Source organism: Mustela nigripes, chromosome 2, assembly GCF_022355385.1.
Source record: "Mustela nigripes isolate SB6536 chromosome 2, MUSNIG.SB6536, whole genome shotgun sequence".
NCBI lineage: Eukaryota > Metazoa > Chordata > Mammalia > Carnivora > Mustelidae > Mustela > Mustela nigripes.
The window spans coordinates 91351332-91376409 of NC_081558.1; the positions used below are offsets into that span (position 1 = coordinate 91351332).

The window sequence follows — 25078 nt, forward strand, 5'->3', positions numbered from 1 at the left end:
ATACACAGAAGACAGAAACAACGCAAGTGTCCGTCACAGATGGACAGGTAAACACATGAAGTATATCTCTACAATGAAATATTATTTATCCATGAAAAGCAATGAAGTTCTCACACATGCTACAACACGGATGAACCTTGAAAACGTGAGGCTGTACAAACCAGACACAAAAAAACAGGTACTGGGTGATTCCACTTAGGTGGAATATCTAGAGTAAGTAAACATGTTCAGAGAGACAGTGAGTAATCCAGAGGTTACCAGGGAGAACAGAGAGTGACAGTTTTTGTTTGGGGTGATGGTTGTACAATAACGTGAAGGCAGTCGGTGCCACTGAGTTTCAAACCAAAAAATGGTTAATGTGGCAAATTTCAAATTATATGTATTTTACCACAATTAAAAGAAAGAACATATAAGGTTTTCTTGCAGGGGCCCTCGGGAGGAAAATTGGCTGGGATTGTAGGCAAGGCAGCCTTGACTACGTTTAATCTTTCTAGAGAAGCTGGGGCAACTGGGTGCTTAATTCTTGCCTGCGTCTCGGCCAGCCCCCACCCTACTGTACTCCCTGAGCTCCTGGATCCTTTCTACCACTCACCTCAGCACTCCAGATGTACTGTCTGACCATAAGGAGAACTCGACCCCGCTTCTGCCTCCCACCTACCCAGCTGCTGCCTGCCTCCTTTTGTTCAATGTCTAGCTCCAACCCCACAGTTCTCGTCTTTGTGCCTCCCTCAGGGCCAAGGACAGCGCCTGACACATCGCAGGGCCCACTCTCCAGCCTGGGTGACTCCTGACTTAACCTCCTGGCTTCTGGGCCATTGGTCCTTACCTCCCGGCTCTACCAGGGCCTGGCAGGCTCTGGACACCCACTGCTTTGTGGCCGGGTCTCTGGCCTCAGCTGGGCTCCCAGCACTGCTCTCCAAGCCTGGCCGGCAGCCTGTCCTGTCCCTTCTGGCGGCCATTACAACTCATCCCAGCCTCCTCAGACCCCAACACACCACCCTTCTCTCCCTCTGAGACAACCTGGCCTCAGACTCAACAAGACTCAGGCAGGATTTCCCCTCAGTGAGCCTCCCTCCCGTGCAGCCAGCCTCTCTGTCAGCCTTCGGTCTGGGCCTCTTGTCTTTGCAGGCCTTGCTCTTCTCAGGCGGTGCCCCTGCTCACCTGTGTCCTTACCTCCTCCCTTCCAGTCCTGGCTGCCCTATCCCCTCCTGTCTTCACCCCCTCCCCAGATCTTCTTCTTAGGGCTACCTACATCTCACCTCCCTTTCTCTGCCAGGTTCCTGTGGGGTCTTCTCTTCACTCCCTCCTCCTTCACCCCTGCTTTGTTCCTCAGCCTGGCTGAGTCTGGCTGAGGATCTGACGCTCCTCTCAACTCCCTCTGGGAATGGGAAGTGCTTCAATGAGGAAGTAGTGGAAATGAGTCAATCCTGACCTCACTGGACCAGACAGAACGGCTCATGCTATTGACCATCCTTGACCTCAGGGAGCTCTCCTTGTACCTTCGAGAACATTGATCCTTCCTGGTCTTGCCCTGGTCTCAGGTGGCTCAGGGCCCTTTTGGACCTCCTGCCCTGTCCTCCCCAGGATGACACCCACCCATGGCTTCAGCTCTTAGCTCAATCTGTTGGTTCCTGGATCAGCGTTTCCTGCCCAGATCTCTTCAGGCTGGTGAGGGTTCTGGGCTTGGAGACGGGCTGCCCAGTGGTCACTTCCCATGCTGTTCCCCAGGTACTAAAGCCGACTGTCCCAAAACAAACTCATCACCCCGGACCCTTGCTCCCTGTAGTGAGGAGCTTCCCCACCCTCCCTCCGTCCCTCAGTCCAGCAGCCTGTGAGCCCCCTGCCTTCCACCTCCCTCACACACACCGGGATGCAGTCCTCCCTTTGCCTCCAGCTCAGGGCTGAGCTTTCCACTCCTCTCTGCTCTCATTTTCCCCACTTAATCCACATCACACCTGCTCCTTCTGGGACAGCGGACCACCCCCTGCTGATGGTCCTGCCTCAAATCTGACTCTGGATTCAGGTCCCTATCCATCCACTCATCAATTCACCAAACTAGCTTCCTGAGCACCTACTAAATGCCAACCACAGGGTGGTCTTTTTAGACTATAGATGACCTCCCTGCTGACCAGCCTACGATGACTCAACTCCGGCAATGGACCCAGCTTTGTGGCCCTTCCAATCAGACATGCCTGCAGGGTGTGCACCCTGGGTGGGGGGTACGTCAGGACCCCGTGGGCAGCACTGGGGGGATGGAATGGGCTTCTGTCCTGGGCAGGGGTCTGGTGCCTTGGCCTTCTTTTCCCCATCCGTATGATGTGAATAAGCACTCTAGGCCATCTGACCAAGGGACTGCAGGTGCACTCAGAAGGGACCCGAAGAAAGGCTTCATTATCCTGACTCAGGAATCTCCAAGCCACCTTACACAGAGGGGTTTGTTCCCTTACCTGTGAGGCATAGGTGTCCAGTTTCTCAAACTGCCGCAGGTCCAGAGGCATGGATTTCAGGCTGGACCGATCCCAGGGGTAGGCTGCAAATGCAGGAAGGCTTGGTCAGCTACTGAGGCCTGCTGACGAGGGTGGCCTGGCCCAGGCCTTTCTGTCTTTTTGAGGAGCTGGGATTGCCCGACCTTCAGCATGCTTCCCAGAGCCTGAAACACTGCTCCCAAAGGACTAGATCTCCTAGAAGAGTTCTTTAGTCAAATGGGCTTGTGAACAATGGCAACTCCTCCAGTTCTTCTGGAGACTCACAGGGGATCTAAGCCTATCTGCAGACCTCGGGAAGTCAGCAGTAAAGAAACTGGTTTCCCCTCAATGAACTCAGCAGTGTTCAGATATATTAATGATGGAACCCCTTCTCTCCATCATACAATTTTCTGCAGATTTCCTGCTAACTGTTTCAGGAAAGTATGCTTTGTGGGAGGCATCCAGGAATGCTGCCAGTCCCTGGCGGGCTCAAGGAGGGAGGGTCTGTGCCATAGCCACGGCGCCCAGGGTGGAGGGCACCCTGGGTATCGAAGGAGGGTGTGCTAACACCAAGCCATGCAATCTTCTGTGGGTTTGGCACTCAGACAAACTTCCTCCCAAACCCACAGTTAGCTGGAGATTGGAGGACCCCAGGAAAACCAAGTGTGAGCTAACGACGTGCACCCCAAGTGCTGTGGGCAGGCTTCAGAGGGAGGCTGGTCCCCACAATCACTCATCTGTGCTCGCCTTTCTCATAGTAAGCCAGGACACAGCACAGCCCCAGTCAGCTGCTGCAGGGCTAACTGACCAGTGGTCAGACCAGCCATGGATGGGCAGCAAACTCCTGTCTCAGGCTGACATGGAGCCTGGGCTCTGGCAGGGTCCCTCTTATTCAGGGTTCCCTTATTCAAAAGGCCGACCAAAGCAGGCAAGGTGGGTGGGAGGCCAGGGTGTAGGTGAGGACAATGGGTCCAAAGGGACACTCATCCCAGAACTCGCTGATAACCCAACTCTGGGCTGGGTGCTCTTGGGCCCCCAGGGGATGGCAGCCAGCTTGGAAACCACAGAGCAACATGGGAAAAGCGTCCTCTGGGGGCTGCATGAAGCCTTGGTTCTCACAGGGGCCTGACCTTCAGGTCCTCCCCCTCCCTGGGGCTGTTGGACTCAGCCACTGGGCTGCAGCACACATCTGTGGGGCCCCCGGGAGAGTGAAGGAGATGGTGGATTGCGTTGTAAGGTTAGTGGCACTCTGCTCCCTGGGAGGGTGTGGGCTGGGAGTCCCCTGTGGGCAAACACAAGAGAGAAGGTATAAAGCCTCGGTGCCCGCTGAGGGGGCTGTGCATCCTTCAAGGTCTGCGAGAGACCCGTGCCTTAGTGCCACAGGCCCAAGACAGGGGGTGAGGGAGTGGAAGGAGCTCCTGCACAACCCTCCTGGGCCAGCATCAGCTGAGGGGCAGTGGCAGCTGGTTAGGGTGCTGGCCAACTTCCAGCCACAGAGGAGCTCTCAAACTCCAGTCAGCTGTCTGAGCAGGCCATGTGGGTCTGCCCGCACTTCCCAACGGGCCTTCCTTCCTTACAACCCCATCAGCTCTGGTACATTCCCCAAGGCTGCTTTGCACTGCATTTTTGTTTCTTGCTGACATCTGCAGTGGCCCCTAGAGGGGTTTGGTCTCTTTGACCCCAAACCTCTGAATGGGTCCTCACCACCTCACGGGCTCAGACACAACCAGGATCTGAGGGCTGTTCCTCTCCTGAGAGGGGGCACAGCATGCTGGCGGGGGTGGCAGGCTGCCCAGACCCTGAGGCTGTGGTGGTCACTCACCAGTCCAGCATTTTCTTTCTGTGTTTTTCTATTCCTTCTAAAAGGGCCAAGACATTTCCTGGACCCTTCCCAAATCTTCTGCCCAGTATACTCTTACCCTGGGGCTCCCTGGAGGCCCAGCACCATTGTGGCTCACATCTCTGATTCTGGAGCTGGGATCTCTTGTCTCTTATTACTTAGACCACTGTCAGTCCCTATCCTGTGTGGTGTGAGCACAGCCCTTGTCCAGCCACCTCCAAGGGAGGAGTTAGGGACCGGCGGCAGGCTCTCAGTGCCTTCTCCTTCCACAGAATCCGGGTCCTGCCACTCTCTGACAAGGGCTAGCAGGCTGACCTAAGTGGATATGAAGTGGACTTACATTTAACAGATTTCTGCTCAGCACAACTCTGCAAATGAGGTCTCCCCTGCCCCCACTGAAAAGAAGGATGACATTTCTAAAATAGGACTCAAAACCCTATTACTAATTTTACCCTTTCTTGGTTCCATTTTACAATATCTGAACATTAAAAATACCCACAATGATTTATGCCTCATTAAATTTACCTTCTGAAGAGATTACATAAGCTCTAAATATGATTTTGCATAAATACATTTAAAATACCAGTGGCATTAACTGAATTATTCTAATTTTAAAGCAAAACAATGGGAAGAAGTGCCAAACTCTACCAAACCTTAGACGTCATCTGGTCTACTGAGAGGAAAACTGAGGCCCACAGAAGGTGAGTGAGGGACAAAAATAGAATTAGAAGGCAGGCCATCTATCATCCCATTCAGGGTTTTACCCTCTGTCCTGTTCTGCGTATTCACATGCCTCCTACCTTACAGATGCTTGGCATTCCATTTAAAGTTAACACAGTTCTGAATTCTGTTTTTAATATGTTTTCTGTAATGGGTTGCCTTGTTATTGGGGTTTATGCTTCAGCTTTGGGGTCACATGGTGTGTGAGCTTCTCATTACCCTGCCCGTGTCCATGGCAGACATTGCTAATCAATCATGATTCTCATCCCCATCCTGAGCCCAGGGGTGGCCCCCAACTCTCACACAGATTGGCCTACGAGGCTAAACCAATTTACCATCCCACAGAATGGCCCTGGAGCAGGTGTTGCAACTCACCGTGGGCATCTTTCGTTCCAGGCTGCCGGGGTCTTGTGTTTCCATTTTTATCACTTTGTAAACCTGCAATATCCCAAAGGTCAGAAGTGGAGACGCTTCAAGAGAAATCCAAATGCAAGCACAGACAATAGTCTAGGTGGTGGTCCTGGCTTCTGACCCCTCCTTCTCACTGTCTTCCCCTCGCCTTCTTGCTCCCATATCACCCACCATCCATTACTGCTGGAATGACTCTGGACTTCCTCCTGTGGTTGAGGAAGCACTGGCAACAAGGAAGGAATGACAAGAGAGAGAACAGTGGTCTGTGAACAAAGGCAGGATTTACTCTGACATCAACAATTAGTGTTCCTTTGTGAGTCTGCCTGGATCCTGGAGCTCCGCCTTGCTCCAGAGTCCCCTGCCATCTTGGAATGCATCTGGGGTTGCTAAGATCACCAGTGCATTCATTGCCAGATAAGAGCTGACCACGGGAAGAAATAAATGTGGGGCGAGGGAAAGGCAGTTCCTATGGAGCTAAAACCCAGAAAGGTCAAGCAATCATTAAATGATTCCTCAGGAAGGAAGGCTCAAGGCAACCAAATCCTATTAATCCTGGACTTTCACACAGAATGGTTGCCAAGGGTTATTAGACTCCTCCAGGAGAGGGGCTGCTGCTTTGAAACCAGGTCAGGAAGATGTGGGTCCCTAATGGAACCAGGAGGAAGTGGGGAGTAGGGTGTCAAGGTGGGCTGTTTTACATACCCTTGAAACCCACCGAAGGTTATAAATACAACAACGGAAGGATGCAAATGAATAGAGGCACAGAGAAACAGTGGTCCTTGTGTTTCTTACATCTATATTTTATTTCCATCTCCATTATTTGGTAGAGTGATGAGGGTTCAACAAGAAGCTAGCATTTCTTGTGCACTTCCCATGGCTGCCTTATGCTTTAGATTATCTCATTTAACTTCACAACAGTCCTATGAAGGAAGGTGAATTATTTTCCTCCTTCCATAGATGAGGAATTTGATTCCAAAAGGAAAGTTAAGATACTTGTCCAAGGTGAGAGCAGCGATCTGAGCCCAGCCAGTTGACTCCAGGGCCTGCCTGCTATACACCTGACTGCCTTTCTGAGACCCTGACCTCCGATGGCTGTAGGAGCAGGCAGCCAGAAGGCCCTGCCTTGCCCATGCATGGACATAGAGAGAACCTGAGCCCTGGCTGCTCTGGAGTCGACATTCCTTGGCCAGAATTTCCCTAGGCCTCTTTAGCCATAAGGTAGACAGATGTCTGGAGAGGGCCAGACATCTGGAATAGACATCATGGGCCTGGGTCTATGCACCTTGCACAAAAGGCAGCCAAGCATGTGGCTAAGAGTATAGGTCTCAGGCAGACCTGGTTCTGACCCACTTCTAGCTGGTACTTTACCTTCCTGGGCCTCACTTTGCTGACTTATAAGGTGAGGATAATGTTGGTTTATAACAAAGCACTAAAAAGCTAATGAATATAAAATCTTTACCACTGGGTCTGCCACTTTTGGGGAAGACAATAAAGGGCATCTAAAAACAATACTCTTGTGATAAAATTCATCTTTAGCTAAATGCCTTGGGTTACCCACACCTAACTGCACAGACTCAAGAACAGTGGCTATCACTTATGGAGAAAAGAGGCCCCAGAATGAACCCATCATGCCTCTGCCTCCTGCCAGTGTGTAGACCTACATTACTCTTCTCCTGCTCCCATAAGAGGCCTAGTTTGGGCTCTGGCCCATTAAGTGACTTTGATTCCTCCCTGCCAGCCCTCCACACACACATAGCCCTGTACGTACGTACGTTTAGCCAAGGAGAACTTCTTGAGCAGCTGGGGCATGGCATCTCGAGGGTGGACCTCCACAGTCAGCTGTGTCCCTGCAAAGGAATGGGAGGTGATATTCTCAGCTGGATGTTGCCAGGAAAGAGTGCAATGTCCCGTGACAGATGTTTGAACAACAAAACACAACTGGTTTTAAACTTTCTTCTGAATATACAAATAACTCTTGTTTAAAAAATTAAAAAAAAAAAAAACCCAACAAAATACAAGCAGTTTTCAGATCCAGGCAAGATGGAATAAGAACATTCTACCTTGTCTTTCCCACTGAATGTGACTATAAATGTTGGAAAGAATGCATGGAGCGACTATTTGCGGATTCAGTAAGGTAAATCGGAGAAGGCAAGCTGGGGAATAGGATTAGCATTTAAAGCACCACCAGATTTGCAGTGAGCTCACCATTCCCCTCCCTATCATATTACTTAGACTGGACTCAAAGGCAACCCCAAATCCAGAAGTACACAAAGGGTAGAGAGAAGCAGTGCTCCATGAGAAGTCCTTTCTTCCAGCTTGTGGATTAAGAAAGGAAACCTCTAAGGGTCAGAGAGTGTGGGGGAAATTCCTTGCTGTACCCCCACCCTTTTTTCTGTTATTTCCTCACTCAGCCCCTAGCAAAGTCTGTTGGTAGCAGTGTAGCAGTCTTAAGCACCCGAGTCTTTGAGGAAGGGCACTAGAGAAGTTATGATTCCCTAGAATGTGAGAGCAAATACTCAATTTTTTCCTCTCTCTCTCTCTGTCACCCACTGATTGTCTCTAGGTGCAGACAGAGTTGTGAGAAGTACCTGGCAGGGTGGGGAAACTAAGGTCCAGCTTTCATGCTGGAGAACTGGGAAGTGAATTGTGAAGGGGAGGGAGCTCAAGAAAGCAAATCTATGCAGGTATGGATGAACTCTTTTGGTCACCTCTGTGTTGAACATACATGGATCTCATCCTAAGCATCATACTGCATCATACCACAGTCTTTGGGAACTAAACTGATGGGGCAGGTCAATGCCTCGAGTGGCCACTGGGAAGTTAATGTGCAGGGCAGGTCTGCATAGCATTGCAAAGGCTGCAGTCCAAAATTACCCAGCATGGGTAGAACCAGGAGTAACTGTACTTGAAAGGAAAAGATAATCAACAGATGGTAAGTCCAGGATGACATAGATTTTGGAATTATCAGACAGACTTTCAAAGAGCCATAGTAACCATGCTCTAAGAAGTGATGGCAAATTGTCTTGAAATAAATGGAAAGACGCCAAGAATCAACAAAATAACAGAAATTATAAAGATGAAACAAATAGAAAGTTTAGAACTAAAAAATATAATAGATTGAAAAATTATCTGGATATACTAAGTAGTAATACGGAGATGACAGAGGAAAGAGTCAGTGAATTTGAAGAAAGATCAATAGAAATTATCCAATATGAACAACAGCAAGAAAAAGTGAACAAAACTTCAGGGACCTGTGGGATAAATCTTAAATGTCTAACATTCATGTTATTGAAATTTCAGAAGGAGACAAGAAATAGTGTGGTGTAGAAAAAAAATGAAGAAATACTGAGATAATAATCAATGAAACCAGAAGCTGGTTCTTTGGAAAGATCAGCGAAATAAGAACCAGATTGAGCAGAAAGAAAGGGAGGTAAGACACGAATCAGGAATCAAGACACCAGTATCAGGAATGAAATATGTGAGACCCCTACTGATCACATATGTATTAAAAGAATAATAAGGAAATACTACAAACATCCCTATGTACATAAACTCTACAACTTAGATGAAATGGACCAATTCCTTGAAAGTTACAAACTACCAAAACTCATCCAATGAGTAGATAACCTCAGTATCCCTGTACCCATTTTAAAAACTACTTGTAGTTCAAAATCTTTCAGAAACAAACAAATGCCAGGTCTAGTCACTGACAAGTTCTAAGAAATATTTAAAAAGAAATAAGACCAATTTTTAAAATAAGATCTTTCAGAAAACAGAAGAGTAGCAAATATTCATTACCCATTTCATGAGGCCATCATTAATCTGATGCCCAAACCGGACCAAGATAGCACAAGGAAGGAACCCTACAGCCCAATATTTATTTTCTTTTTCTTTGTGTTTTCAGACCAGTATTTCCTATGAACACAAAAATTCTCAAAAAATATTGGAAAATTAAATCCAGCAATATAGCAAAAGACTAATACACCACAATCAAGTGTGATTTATTTAGGCAATTCAAGCCTGGTTCAATATTTGAGAACCAATAAATGTAATTCACCTAATAATATTAGCAGGCCAAAGAAGAAAAACCATGTGATCATATCAATTGATGCACAAAATGCGCTTGACAAAATTTAACATTGGTAAAATCTCTCAATAAACTAGGAATTGGAGGGAACTTCCTTAAACTGAAAAAGGGTATTTATGGAAAATCTATAGCTAACAGCATATTTAATAGTCAAAAATGGAATGTTTTCCGCTGAAGATGGAAACAAAGCATGGATGTCCACTCTTACTGCTCTTAATAAATATTACACTGGAAGTACTACCCAGTGAAATGAAACAAAACAAAAAGCAATAAAAGCCCTATCGATTGGAAAGGAAAAAATAAAACTCTCCTTTTTCACATATGACACATCTATCTACATAGGAAATATCAAGTAATCTACAAAGAAATTTCCTGGAACTAATAAAGTTTAGCATGGTCACAGGATACAAGGTCAGCACCCCAAAATCGAATATATTTATATTTGCAACAAATGATTGGGAATTGGTTAAAAAATTAATATTTACTATAGCCCCCCAAAATTGAAATGCCTAAGTGTAAATCTAAAAAAAAGTTCAGGAGCTGAATGTTGAAAACTACAAAATATGATTAAAAAATTAAAGAAGACATAAATAAGTGGGTGAACATACCATGTTCATGAATTGAGAACTCAATATTGTTAAATTGGCAATTCTCCCTAAATTGATCTATATAAATTTAATGCACCCAGGCGCCCCAAGAATTTTATATATTTCAGATTGAGGCAAGGTGATTCTAAAATATAGATGGAAAGATAGAGCAACTTGAGTTGTCAAACCGATTTTGGGAAAAAAAAAAAAAAAAAAGTTAGAGGACTCCAGCCAGCTGATTTTAAGATGTGTTATAAAGCTACAGTCATCAGTGCGATATTGGTAAAGGGACAGATATAGATAAATAGAGCACAGTTAAGAAATAGAGCCATGCAAATATGGCAAATTGATTTTTCACAGAAGTGCAAAGACATTCCAATTAGAAAACGAGTAAAAGAATAGATATTCACCAAAGAAGGGATTACAGATGGCAAATAAGCATAAGAAAAGATGTTCAACATGATTAGCCATTAGGAAAACAAATTAAAACCACAATGACATATCATACCTATTAGAAGAGCAGTAATAAGAAATAGTGATAACATACTGACAAAGTTGTGGAGAAATCAGATCTCACACACTGCTGGTGGGATTGTAAAGTAGCAACTCTGGAAGATGGTTTGGCAGTTTCATATAAAACAAAACATACACTGAATGTATGACCCAACAACTGTAGTCTTGAACGTTTATCCCAGAGAAATGAACACTTACGTTCACATGGAAACCTAGACAGAAACATTACAGAAGCTCTATTCACAGTGACCCCAAACTGGAAACAACCTAAATGTCCTTCGGTGGGTAAATGGGTAAACACCCGGTGCTATGTCCATATAAAGGAATACTTCTCAATAATGCAAAGAAACTCTTAGGAGAGGCAAGAGGATATAATTACGGAGATTCTGCACAAAGGAATTTTGGGGTGACAGAAGTGCCCTGTATTCTGAATGTAGGGGTGATAACATGAGCAAGCGTTATGCATGCATTAAAACCCATTAAACTATATATAATTCGAATTTAGTAATTTAAAACAACAACAAAAACAGAAATACCTACTGAACAAAAAAGCCTGAGCAGATGATACAGGAAGATATAAGAATCTGGATGATACAGGAAGATATAAAATAAAGAGTGAAAGTCCAAAGCAGGGTTAGAGTAAACTTGTTCTTCATAACTTGCTTTCTTTTCTTGGCTCTTCACGTGTCAGTGAATATAGTCCTACATCATCATTTTCAGTGGGCTGCATAGTACTCTATTCTACATAGGGTTTATAATCCACATAAGCCATCCCTTTTGGTAGGATAGTTAACTTTTCCCCAATGTTTTATTCTTATAATCAGCGATGTCTGAACATTCTGATACACATCTCTTTACGCTCTTTTCAAATCAGTTCCTTTGAATAAATTCTTAAGTATGGATCACAGCTTATAGAGATTTTTAAGACTTTCGTTATATACTAGCAAACTTGTGGTGAATGATTTTATCATTTGAGGACCACACCCTTAGCATGAGAGGATGCCCGCTGTGTTTGCTGTATTTGATCGCAAAACTGGTCACAAAACTTTTTACTTCTGAGAGGTCTTTCGTTCTGTCCCTTGAATGTGAGCTGTCTGTCCTTACGATGTGGTTTGGCTAGTTAGCATGTGATGTTAATATAAGTGATGCTGGGCAAGCTCTGAGCCTAGGTCTCAAGAAATTTTGCAGCTTCTGTCCTCATTCTTGGGATTCTAGCCACAAATGCCATGTGCATGAGCCCATGCTGGCCTGCTGGAGGAGGAGAGGCCACGTGGAACAGAGTAGAGGCATCTCAGGTGAGGCCACCCTACCCTACCTGGTCTCCAGCCAACTTACCAGCTAACCACGAATACACGAGCAAACAGGGCCAAGACCTGCGGTGAACTGGGTGTGTCTCAGGCAAGCACGCCTGGCCAACTTGTGCCCTTGTGAGCTGGTAAATGCTTACTGGTTTAAGCTACTGAGTTTTGGGGTGATCTGTAATAGAAAAATAGGTCACTGATATACTCACTGGTGTTTGATTTTTATCAATCTCAGAAATTTTTATTAGTGAATAATGACATCTCATCTTTGTGTATTTAATTTTTAGTGTATTTTTCATATGTTCATTTGCCATTTAAAATTCCTCTTTTGTGAATTACTTATTTTCCTACTCATGTATTTTTTTCTTATTAATTTTGTAAGAGTTCTTTTTACTAACAGGGCCCCTGCTAAGTGTATTGCAATTATTTTTCACAGAGTAACAATATTGACTTTCTTGCGTGGCTCATAAACTTGCTCTACATGCCAAAGAGGGTAAATCTCAAATAATTTTGTAAGATACAATGTGGCCTTCCAAATAGCGTTACTCTGTAGAGGTTAACATCACTTTGAGTGTAGTTTCTAGCACATTCACTGTGAAAGAAAATCAGTGTGTGATTTTATAATTAAGACTCTAAGTATTTCAGAATTCAAAGCATAATTCGGTTCTGGTCCTAGGATCGGGGTGCCATTGCCAAAAGCAAGCATTTCCCATGTGTCTTCTCATGCTGCATGGGCCTGTCATCCTTTGCCTTTCCACTTTTTCCATCGGAAACACTTTCAGGTGTTTTCCAAAGTGAGTGCCAAGCTGTACTTGGCTGCAAGATGCCTTACAAGAAACAGATTTAAAAAACCTGCCCACTCTCTCCCCTTTTCTCAGGTCTCAGCATGTAATGCTCTGAGAAGTCCTGCAGTGAAGAAGTTGGTATGACCCAGTACTATTTTGTGAAACACAATTCAGAAAATGCTGGACTGGAACAATACCCAGAAGCTGTAAGAAGCTGCAAACCTGAACAATTTGGTTTAGGGCTCAATAATAAACCCCTTCCCCAAACATCTCACATCTAACATCTAGGCCCTTCTAACCACCCCCAATTCAGCCATGCTTCTTTGTCAAAGAAGGAGTGAGCTGAAAAACAAGGGACTATTAAAGCCCTGGCTGAGGGTGGCTGTTGAGATATTCTGATACACTGATGTGGCCTGCAAGGTCCAACCAGCCATTTCCAATCCCTTCTCTCTTTCCTGCACTTCCTCTTCTCTACCTGCTCATAGATAGGGGCTCAACTTCCACTATTCTCCTGAGCCCCATTTCCTGACTCTCCCCCAAAGCAGCATTGCTTGTCAGATCTCTTTGAGGAAAACAACAAAGTTCCCTGGTCTCCCTGATCTGTGGGAGTGTGATACCCACTCTTATCACACACACAGGTATGTGAGGACCCTTGCCAGGGTGGCTGGAGGGGGAACTTCTCTGCCTCAGAAACTGGGCCTGGGTGTGCTGTCTTACATGAGCAAGAGTCACTGAGGAGCTCTGTGCTTCCTAAAGGTGTGAAATGGTAAGATTTTGCAGACTACTACATTCCTGTATCACATAAAACTCTTAATTTAAGACAAAAATTAACTTGACCAATCATCTGATGATAAAGAGTGGAACATCATTTGGAGCAAGATTTCAAGTAAGGACTAAAGCCCAAGTACAGTCAGATACCATGACACCAATCTTAACGGTCCTACCAAACCCACAGGAGGCCCTTCCTGGGACGCCAGGTCACCTGACTAGCTCTCCCATGGTGCCCCTCCCTGGTTCTGCCAGTTGTCACCCAAACAACATCTCCGAAGCTGCAGCCTTGGGTGTGTTAGGAGCAGCACATTCACAGGTGTCTCCTGCTCCCCTTGACAAGTGGTTGCTGGGGCCCTTTCCCAGATGCCACCAGCTTTGTTTCCTTTTCCCTCTCCTCTGAGATATGGAGACACAGCTGGCAAGCCTCAGCACGGCCATGGCCGACCGCCTGGGGTCTACCTCGTACCTGGTCAGGAGACTTCTCTCCCTCAGCAGCTTCTCCCCAGGTCTCTGCAGGTTTGAATGAGGGTTTGTCTCCAGGCCTAATTTGCTCAGAATATCTAATGCAGAGATGGCAAACAGATTTCCCATTGTTCATTAACTCTGACTGACTGGAAGTGGCTGCCTGGAGTGTCGATTAATTAGCGAGGACTGTGGGCACATGAGTGTGTGTGTGTGAGTGTGCACACATGTGCGGGTGTGTATGTGTGTGGCTGGGAGCAGGGGCGGGGGCTGGGGGATTCACGTCAGATCCTTGCCACCCTTGGCTGAAGGGGCCTCACTAATGCTTTTTAGAACTGGAACTTGGGTTAATAACTGGGTTCTTTGCCTGGAAATCTTTCCCTGCAGGAGTTGAGAGTCAGGAAGCCTCAGCTAAAGCATCTGTAATTCAGAGACACTCAAAAAGAGCTCCAGGGTAGGTGCTTGGCAGAGGCGTGCTGTGGTTTCTGCCCGGGGAGCAGCAGTCCACACCCAAGAAGAAGTGCCCCTGCTACCCCGGAAGCAGCACACCAGAGGGTGGCAGGGGCAGTCCAGCTCTGCAGACTCCTCACCAGCCTCCGGCCAACGCAGCGGGAAAGGCCCACCCAGCAGTTCTCATCACCAGATGACCCCCTGACGGCAGAGTGTGCTGATACCACTGGGGAGGGGGCACCCGTGAGGCTTGGGGGGATGACAAAGGGCATCTCTCATGCCCCTAACTTGCTAACCCATTCCGGCTTTCACTGGGCTCTTGAAAACTCAGAGGCCTTCAGCGTTCCTTCTGCAGAGCAGAGCCCACTGGAATGTTCCAGGTCTGGAAGTGCAGGCAGTGTGACCCTAGTGCCTGCATCATCAATGAAGGTCCAGAGTGCCCGCGTGTGGACAAGGGTGCAGGACCTGGCAGGACAGAAGCCTCAAAAGGGAACTCAGGAGTCACTTTTGGGGCCTGAAATCACAGGGACTCGGGGGATCACGCTCCTGTCATTCCACCCAACCACCCATTACAGACCGATCTTCTGAGGCAGCCCTCTCAGCCCTCTCACGAAACTCCAAGATTCCAGTGATCTGTTTGTCACCCCCTGCATTAGGTTTCTCATACCTGGTGCTCCTGCTAGAAGCTCTTCCCCGTTGCCCATAAGACTGGTCTCCTCATCTCCTCCCTTATGCAAATGTCATCTTCTCAGGGTGGCCTCCCTCAATGACTCTGTTTTACATTGTCCTCACATGGCAGGCTGTGTGATAGCCCTTAAAGACATCCAGGCCCTCATTCTGGGGACCTGTGAATGTTACCTCACCCACCAGAGGGGACTGTGAGATGTGCCTAAGTTAAGGATCTGGAGAGAGGAAGATCATTCTGGATTATCTGGTGGGCTCAGTGTAATCCCAAGGATTCTTATAAAACGGAGTCAGGAGATTGAGCTACTTATGTGGAGAATAGGCAATGTGACAGTGGTCACAGACAATGGAGTGATCAGCTACAAGTCAAGAAGGGCCAGCAGCCTCTGGAAGCTGGAGGAATCGAGGAACAGATTTTCCTCTGGAGCCTCCAAAAGGAAACTTCCCTGGGGACACTTAGCCCAGTGAGACTCACTTGGGACTTGTGGTCTCCAGAGCCCTTGAAGAGAATATCTGCGTTCAGCCACCAAGCTTGTGATACTTTGTTACAGTAGCCATAGGAAACCAACACACACCCCAGGGAGCTCACTCTCCCCCCATCCTCCTCCCGCCTCTGTTCCTTCCTTCAGCCTCATTCAACACCCTGCACTTTACTTCTGAAGGCTGTCTGTCTCCCTCAGCAGGGAGGGGCAGGAACCCTTGTCCATTTTGTTCTGGACTCCAGTTCCTCCCCAGAGAGGCGCAGCCTTTCCCTCACTGGGGCTCAGGCTCTCACAGGACCCCACTGGGCCCATCTTATTCCAACCTACAAGGCTCTGCTCTGCACCTAGGACACCAAGCCTGCCATTCTTTCTGCTCTCTGGAAGCCTCGAGTGCTAGGAGGGGGAACGTGAGTGGCCTTCAAGTTGAGAGCATGAGCGCAAGGGTGTGGTGTGCCAGGTGAGGCTCTGGGGACTTGTGGGCCCCTTCCCATGCCCATCTTCCTGGGACACGGTGGGGGCAGTGCCCTGTGGAGGCCTGGCAGGTGCACCAGGCTCGGGGACCACAGCATCCCCTGGCTCGGCTTTCCTGTGCACAAGCAGGGATAACACCATGACCCCAACGGGGACTGTAGCCAGAACTAAGCAAGATGAGTGATGTAGTGGTAAATCCACTTTCATGTTCATGAGGTGTTGGTTCTTTTTGATTTGTGGTGAGGTGTGTGCTGCTGGTCCGTTCCGGAGAGGCAGGGGGCTTAGGTTTGTCTGGGTGGTGTGCTCAGGGGGAAGGCAGGGGGCCCGCTGAGTGGTGCCTGTTCTGGAGCCATCTGCCAAGAGATATAGTGGCCCTGGTTGCAAGGAAACTTGGCCTCCTGCTGCTAATCCATCTTGACAGGCCTTTCCTCACTGCCTGCCAGGGCCTGTCTATGGGGATGCTGGATTAGTCTGTTTCTGAGGGCAATTCCCCGAGAGACTCTGAGTCCTCCCGGGACTCCTACTTTACCACTGCCCCCTGGACATGGTCAGATCATTTCCTTACAAGTCAGGGCATCAGCACTGAGAACAGCAGGGGTGCAAGTTTAGGGCTGAGTCTAAGAGAGCTCTCAGGTACCAGGCCCTCAGTCTTTAAAACGGAGCAGGAAACCAAGGTGGGAGGTTATTATGTGGTTAGGGGCGGAGTGGGGTTATTGAGGGGGCGGTTGTCTCTAATTAACCTGGTCTCCCCTCCAGAAGTAGCTGTAGAGTCCTCCTGTCTCTACCCCTGCCGCCTCATCCCCCCCCCCCCCATGTCCACTCCCCCCCGGCCCCATACCCTGTGTTCCCAGATCTAGTCAACTGCAGAGTCAGCATGGTGACACCCTTGTCTGAGCCCCACAGAGTCCCCCAGAACCCATCCCTGTGAAGTGAGGATTCTCAAGGAAGGGCCCTCTCACTTCCCTTTGCTGAGTTAAATTCATCCCTGGGTGGAAGGCCCTGGAAGGCTGCGTCTTGGAAGAAGAGGCCAGGGAACCGCAGTGACTCAGGAGGAGGGAAGGCTTGGACAGTGAGCAGGCAGGGGGAAGGCTGCTTTCCAGAAGCTCTGTCAAAGCATTGCTGTGCGAGGGTTAACAGCATAGGTCTTGGGGGTGGCCATGGGGAGGTAGGGGTCAGGTGGCCCCCCACTCTGATGCTTTCTGGCTCTGTGCTCTTGGACATATGACAACCTTTCCAAGCCTCAGTTTACTACTCATCTATAAATCGAGGCCAGCTGACAGTACGGATCACATGAGTGTGAAGTTCATTTGCAGGAGGATAATTATGTAAATGGACCACCAGGGTGCCTGGCACATGGTTAGCACTCATAAATGTTAGCTCTGGTGATGACAGCAAGGGCCCTGAGGACAGCTGTGGGTTCTGTGGCCCAAGGACTTGATAACTCTCTCGCATGTCATCCCGCAGCCTCTCACTGCTTCCCATGGGATGCGGGGAGAAGGAGAGGGAGATGGAGAGGGTGCTCCAGCATCCATAGGGCAGAGAAGAAAGTTTGCCTCTTCCCTTGCCGTGGTTCTGGCCTGGAGAGCAGAGACAGACAGATGGGGGCTGGAGGAGAGGCCACGGGGCATGGTGAATCCTTACCTTGGTTGTCGTAGGAAGTGATGACCTGGGTCTGCTGTGGATGCTGCTTCTCCGCCAGGCTTCCTGTGAAGCAAGACAGATCCGCAGTGACCACTGGGACAATGGCGCGGAATTTGCCCCGGGCCGACCAGGGAGCTGGGTGCATCTGCAAGAAAGGCAGGCTGGTGGGGGGTAAACTCATGCCAAGCCTGGCCTAAATGTGTGCCCATCTGTGTGCACACACATGTGACTCAGTCCCTTTACACACCCGAATGCAGAGGCAAGTGACTGTGAACCTGTGGGCACATACCCTTACATCTCTCAGCGGTGCCAGCAGAGGCTGGGCTTCTTCTCGAGAAGTAGGGTGCCCCTCCCATGGGTCCCAGCTTCAGTGTGGCCGGGCTCAGCCGCCAAAGTGCAAAGGGATGCCTTGCTGATCATCACCCTCTCTGTGGAGTGGCCCGGGGAGTGGGGCTCCTACCCCCATTTTATAGCTGATAGGCCTGCAGCCTGGGCCTAACTTTTGGCTAAAGATGTTGCCCCCAGGGACTTGAGCCCCCAGTCTCCTGATTTCTAGGTCAAGCTCCTGCCTCCCTCTGAACAGAATGGGGACAGTTTGCCTTCTACTCCTGTTTAGGAGTTGGGGTGACCTGCAGTATGGGTCAGTTTCACGGACATTCTCAGGGCCCCCACTGTGCAAATGTTCTAGGGATCCCGCACTAGGGATCTTTATGTCTTTGGAACATTGAGCTGTCCTCAGAGCCCAGTGGGATCAGGCTGCTGTGAGAAAGGCCCCATTCCTACCACAGGCCATGAAGGGGGAACCCACAGGCTTACCTGCCTCTCTTATGAAGCAACGCCTTTTCCTACATCTTTCCCTTACCAGCTGCTGTGGCGGCCTGGTCTTGCTGAGTCTGCTGCAGGTATCAGGGGAGGGGTTGGGGAAGGACCAGGGTTGTGGCAGCAGGGCCTTCCTCCACAGTGACCACCCTGGCCTGCCACCTTCTACCTGGCCTCCCACTGGTCTGCAAAAAGTGTCCAGCCTGCCACTGGAAGTGGTCGCTAAGGGTAGGGCCTGGGTCTGGAAATAGCCTGCCTTTGGGGCGCTGGTCTCAGCAGGTTCCATTCAGACATCTTCCTTTGTGCACCCAACCAGATCTGCCACTCAGGGCTTCCCACACCTGGGCCCAGGCAGAAGGTGGTCAAGGTGGATAGGCAGGTCACTGAGCTGGGCTGGATCTTTGATCCCCCTGGCAGGGTCTTGCCCTGGAGAACCTGCCTACTCTAGTCTTCTCCTATGAGCAGGCCCAGCCAGGACCCTCACCCTGAGGGCTGAGGTCGGTGGGCTGGCCAAGGGCTAGGAGCACTGAGTGTGCCAATCCACGATGATGTCTGTCTGGAGCTCTAGGCCAGACTCAAGCGAGGACAGCGAGGCTGCCTCCTTCAGCCACAGCTGGCTACATCTCCTGCTGGGCTGGCAGATGAAGGAAACAGGATCCGGGAAGGGAATCCTCAAGGAGGACGATTGGCTGGCATAGCTGCTGTGGGTATTTATAGTCAGGGCTGCACAACTGGTTTCCCTGTGGCTATGGGGTGTCGGTCCCCATGCTGCTAGGCAGACTTCAGCCAGGACCAAGGAAAGTAGCCAATCACAGCAGGGGAAGCCCGTTGCCGGGCAAACTAGTGGGGTTGGCTGGGCCCGAACACCTGCTGCTCGGAAAAGTTTGGAGCAGTCCAGGCTCCCCCCACCCTGCCAACACCCCGGCTCAAGGAGCACACAGGGCAGTGAGAAGGGGAACATGTGCCTTTTTGGATCTGCCCCATGTTCGGCCACATTTGTGCACACTCCACCAGCACAAGCCATCAGCTGCCTCCTTTGCAGATGAAAGCCATCCCGTTTCCAGGGCTGGGTGCCTTGGACGCCAGTGAAGGAAGTATGTACACAGAGTCTCACCATCAGAAAACACAGAGAGAGAAGCTGTGATTCTAGTTTCTGCATGCACATGTGCAACTTGAAAACATACATAAAATTTTACTTTAAAATACCTATACTGGTGGAGTGATGCAACCCTTATCTTTTCCAGGCTCTGCAGAGCCTCTCTCCAGGCCTCCACTTACCTGAAACACTCAGTTTTCTCTGGTGGTTTGGGAAGAACTACTTTCACACTCCTCATTTTTTTAAAAATTATTTTTAAAAAATATTTTTATTTTTTTAAAGTAATCTCTGCACCCAACATGGGGCTCAAGCCCACAAGAGCCGCACACTCCACCTACTAAGCCAGCCAGGTGCCCCGTGATCCTCTTTATTTTGTTGTATTTTCCCACTAACCTTCCCTCAAATCAGGGGCCTTAAAGATGGTGAAAGTAGGATAAATTCACTGTATTTCAATCGTCTCCTAACGTAATAACATGGCTGAGAAGCCTTAAGATGAATTTCCGACAACTCAAGGTAAGAAAGCTGTAACAAATGAAGATGGCTGTGTTTCTTCCCTCCCACCTCGACCCACTTTTCCACTCACCCGCTTGTACGCTGGCCAAGCGTGCATATTTGCATTGCCTGCTGTGCATTTTGTGGACAGGTTGCTGGTGGTCTGATTCTCAGAATTCTAATGAGCCTGCAGTCTAGTTTTCTAACTTTGGCATCTGCTTTGGTCCAGGTAGAGCAGGTGCATCTATTGTCTTATGGCCCTGAAACAATGGTCAGGAAGCCATCCCACCATGTATGCCCACGAGCCAGGACTCCAAGGGCTGGTCCCCAGGGCAGGAGCATGTCTCAAGTATGATCTGTCTTCGTGCATAGGGCGGGGAACACAGGAAAGCTCTTAACCTCCAGGGAGCTGGGATTCTATTGCAGTGAAAAGCATTATGATTATAATCATTAACATGGGCCCACGAAGGCAGGGGGTCTTGACTGTTTTTATTCCAACACCTAGAATCCTGCCTGGCATGAAGGAAACACTTCAGACCTTTGATGAGGGAATGAATGAACGCATTTACTTTTAGAATTTCATCCTTCCCTTTTGTTACTGTCAGGAGGGCAGAGCATAGCTGTTTGGTCTCATTCAGCTGGGGGCCCGATTCTCCACCTGCAGAGGATTCTTCATGCCAGCATTTGATGAGTCCAGATCTGAATGTGACCCCTAGTGGGGCCCCAGGAGTGGAGATATGACTCTTGTTAGAATTCTCATGTGCCCACAGTGCAGTTTCGCTGATGTTTGTTCTTGGAAGGTGGGCTTATGAATCTCTGAAGGGTGCAGAAAAATACCTAGTAGGGTCAGTCCATGGATGGCATTCCCAGAGCTGTTCTGGGCCTGCAGGGTGACAGACAGCTGGCACCAGAGAAAGGAGGCTTTGGAAATGGACTTCTCTCAGATCTTACTATATTCTGGGTCCCCAGCCAGACAGGAATACAGCACCCATCTCCCTAGGCCTGGAGTAATAATGTCCCCAAACAGGCCACCCCCTTTCTGAAAAAATTTTCAAAGGGTAGATACCGGACCTGATGTGAGCAACCCCACTTCCAGGGGGAACGCACGCAAAATTTGGGGGATGCAATGCCAGGGAAAACTTTCTGGGGTCACAGTGGCCCCAGAGGCATGGCTGAATCACGAGCAGCCACTTTCTGATTGATTAGATATCTACAGCCAGTGAAATTGAATGCTTCCATCATTTTTCAATGTGTTGAATTACAGAGACATAAAAAATAAGATGAAAAGAGAGTTACCTTGCACGTCATTTCCTTCGAATCTCTGCCATCTCCGGATCCCGTTTCTGACGCCCTGGAATCCTGTGGAATATAGGGTCTGGCTTGAGGGTCTCCATGGTGGGAAGACCCAGGCCAGCAAGTGATGGGCCAGCTACTAATGCATCTGGGCTGAGGTGGGGCTGGAGGAATCCAGCTCTGTCGGCATCCGGGAGAGGCTGCCACAAATGAGACACACTTTAAAACATTAAAGGAAAATATTAGAATAGCAGTTTTCAAAGGTGATTGTCAGGATCATTCGGGGAGAATTTCCACAGTACAGATGCCCATTTTTCACTCCATATCTCTGCTGCATGAATATGGAGGCACATTGTGGAAAATGTTCATCATTCATTTTGCCTACCTATTTCCCTATGCAAGGAATCTCCCGCTTTTAGAGCTATGATGTAAGGTAGAGGGTGGGCAAAGAGGGTCTATCCTTATAGGAAACTCAAGTGATTGTTGGAAAACTGTGAAAATTCTCCCTGGATGATAGTCTCCCAGCCTCCCTTGCAGCTATGGACAAGCTATGGACCTATGCACCATGGACAAGTGTGGCCCAGGCACAGCCACTCTGAGGGACCTGTGTCTGCTTCCACCTTAGGACCTGATGATGCAAGAGAGAAGCGCTCGCTCTCTCTCGCTTTCTCTCGCTCTCTCTCTCTGGTCATGGCTCGAAGTGGCAGCTACGAGGTCGAGTTCCTGGCACAGAAATGGTGTACGTTCTGGCAATGGGAGCAGCTGCGGTAAGATCAAGCTCCTGATGAGGAAGGAGTCCCTAGGGTCCTTTGGTGGCAACTGAGGTTTCCTCAACAGACCAGCTCAGCTGGGCAGCTGATGGTGCTGTTCCAGGAAGCTCGGCCTCCAGCCCGGGTTTCTAGCCCTTGCAACCCCTGCAAGTCCCCCAGTCCCTTCCCAATGCTCTTCTTTTCTCCAGTGCTCTCTGCAGCTAGGATCCGGGCTTACAGCTCGGAACCCTTGCTGACACCTGTGTGGAGCGGAATGCACACATCACACCAACTTGGGGGAATGAAACCTGACTATGGGGCACTTTTAAACTGGGTGGAGGTGGCTTTAGGCCACCTCCTCCAGGGCACAGGTTAGGAGGTGAGGGTGTCCAGGCATGCTTTTGAGAAACACTGTGTAAAGGAGAATGGAAGGGCCGTAGAGGAAAGAGCAGAGAGCATCTGTTGGCCACCGGGCACACACTCTTTTAGCCTCCTTGTCCTTCTGACTCTTTCTGCCACAAGGACACAGCAGAAAGCCACCCGATCACATCTTTACTTAGTCCTCTGCATTGTGACAATTATGGAGCTCAGGTCCTCCTTCACAGAGCCAAGGACCTGGGCTGGAGGGGAGATAGGAGGAGATGCCTGGAAGAAGTGTGGGGACATTTTGGATCTTGTGCCCCAACAGGAGGCCTCGGAACATGCTAATTTAATTCAGTGTTTCCCTGCCTTCAGCTGTGTGGGCCCATAGGCCGGCTTAGCCAGGGGTCTCTTGGACATCAACACTGCCCAGCAGACTTGGAGGCTGGACACTCTCCCTCTGCTTCGGTACAGGCTGATTGTAAATAAGTGACACCAGTCTCTCTGCTTGTCTAGTGTCTGGGAGAAACCTCCTTCAGGAAAATTTTGGAGACAAACAGCAGAAATAACAGACCCTTGGCAAGCAGGATCTTCTTGCCTTGCATTGTGGCCATGAGTGTGAAATGTATTGGTCTGGCGTCCTGTAGGGTGTGTGCTAGGGGTGGGAGGCCTCAGGGAACAGTCCTGATCCCTGCCATTTCTGGGGCTTCTCTGTGTTCCTCGTCCTCTCTTTCTAGTGTTGGAACCTTTAGGAGAGATGCAATCAGAGGGGGGAAGGGAGGAGGGGGCTCATAGGCTGACCAGGAGCTGGGCCTCTTGGGGGCCCTCTGGCCTTGCCACACACTGGGGGAGGCCTTCTCAACCACAGTGTCTGGAGGAGAGGCAGCTTCTTTTCAATCAAGGAGCAGGTGGACTTACCAATTTCCTCATTACAAATACCCGGGTGGGCCATTTCCACCTCTCCTAGGAGCAGCTCTGAGAATCAAAGAACCAAGTAACCCAAACAACTGGCCCCAAATCCCTCCAGAGACTGGAGTACCTGATAACATGCACAGCCCTCCAGAATCTATTTCTTTCCCCAAGAGGTCACCAGGAACTATGGGGCAGCTCCAGCCTGTGTGACTGGTGGGGGGCAAACGAATCACAGCACCACTGCTTCTGTGGGGCAGGTAGAAGGTGGGGGTTCAGTGCACACAGGGCCTTTGCAGACAGAAGAGCCAGAGGCAGACTCGGAGGAGCTCTGGTGCTGGAGGGCAGGCAGGAGGCAGAAGTCATTCTACCCCATGGGTTATTAAACATCACTCCCAAAGCACTGGCCCATGGTCAGCCTAGCACAAACCTCACACCAGCCCCCCAGAAGGGTTGGGAGGGCTTCCTCCTACACCTAAAACTGATTCCCTAACTTCTGAGGGGCTTATCTAACATCTGTGATTTCCCCATCTGTATTCTCTTCAGTGTGTCCTCTTTGGAGATTACAGTGAGTGCTGCTTTCCACAACTTCTCTATAAACAGTCACTTTATTTTTCCAGTCTACCCTTCCTCAGACTTTCCTCCGAAAGTCTGTAGGAAGAGTAAAATTAATAGATCCGTGAGAGTGGAAGAAAGCAGATTTTAGCTGGCCTGACCCAAGCCTGTGTGCCTTTTACATCACCCTTTAAGGCTTCTACTGTGGGAGGCCAAGATAGGGGAAACTGAGGCCAGGAGTTGTGCAAGGACACCAAGCAAGCTCCGTGTCAAAAAGTCTAATTCAGCACACAGACTTCCCTGGGTCCCCTGTGCTCCGCAATGTGCCATGTGAGGAGCAGGTCTCGGCCACACAGGGGTCAGGCCCGAGGCTCTGGCCCCCTTCCTCCAAGGCATCTTCTAACCCTGCTGTGCACCCATCAGAGAGTGGCTGGGAGGAAGGTGGCTCCCCAGGGGGCTGACGGAAGCACCGACCAGCTCACGCAGGGAGTCAACCTCGGAGCAATCACGGGGCTGCGCGTTGCCACGGGACGCCGGTGCCAGGGCGCAGAGGCGCAGGCAGCGACCGGGAGAGGGTCGGTCTCGCTGACCTCATTCGGGGGTGCCTGAGGCGCCCCCCCGGCGGGCGGGCCCCAGGGCGAAGAGGCCGAGGTGCGGGGGGCCGGGGGGCCCGGGCCCGGCGCGCGTTACCTCCTCTGCGCTGCGGAAGCGCGCCCGGGTCCGCCTGCCGGTCCGAGTGCGTGCCCTGCGCGGCGCGCCGCTTCTCCGAGTGCACGATCAGCAGCATGTCGATGGACACGGCGTTGCTGTCCTTCTTCAGCTCCATGGTGCCGCCTCGCTCCCCGCCGTGGCGCCGCGGCCGCTCTCGACGCTGCCTGCTCTGCAAATGGCCCCGTGCGCGCCGCTAGCTGGCGCGGGAGACGGCGAGGGCGCGGGAGAGGGCGCTCCCCCGCCGCCGCCGAGCCGCTGGGCGCCGCGTTTCGCTGACTCTGCCAAACACGCCATTAGGGCCCGCCCGGGAGGGCGCTACCCTAACGAAGCCGCTCTAAGTCACCTTTGAAAAGAAGTCCCCAGCCGAGCCCTGACTTGCACCCGGGCCGCGGGCGCCACAGCCTCCAGCTCCAGAGAGCCTCCC

The 25078-nt window shown here is 49.8% G+C and overlaps 1 protein-coding gene across 1 annotated transcript in view; it reads right to left on the minus strand.

Moving 5' to 3' along the window:
* KY (kyphoscoliosis peptidase) overlaps positions 1 to 24806 on the minus strand; it is a 43776-nt gene extending 18970 nt beyond the window's left edge. The window contains exons 1-6 of the mRNA XM_059387978.1: positions 24634 to 24806; positions 21374 to 21436; positions 17671 to 17733; positions 7209 to 7283; positions 5401 to 5463; positions 2448 to 2530 (exon numbers count right to left, since the gene is read on the minus strand). Coding sequence (XP_059243961.1) covers positions 2448 to 2530; positions 5401 to 5463; positions 7209 to 7283; positions 17671 to 17733; positions 21374 to 21436; positions 24634 to 24769 — 483 coding nt within the window. The 5' untranslated portion in view covers positions 24770 to 24806. The remainder of the gene's footprint in view (positions 1 to 2447; positions 2531 to 5400; positions 5464 to 7208; positions 7284 to 17670; positions 17734 to 21373; positions 21437 to 24633) is intronic.
* Positions 24807 to 25078: the final 272 nt, after the last annotated feature.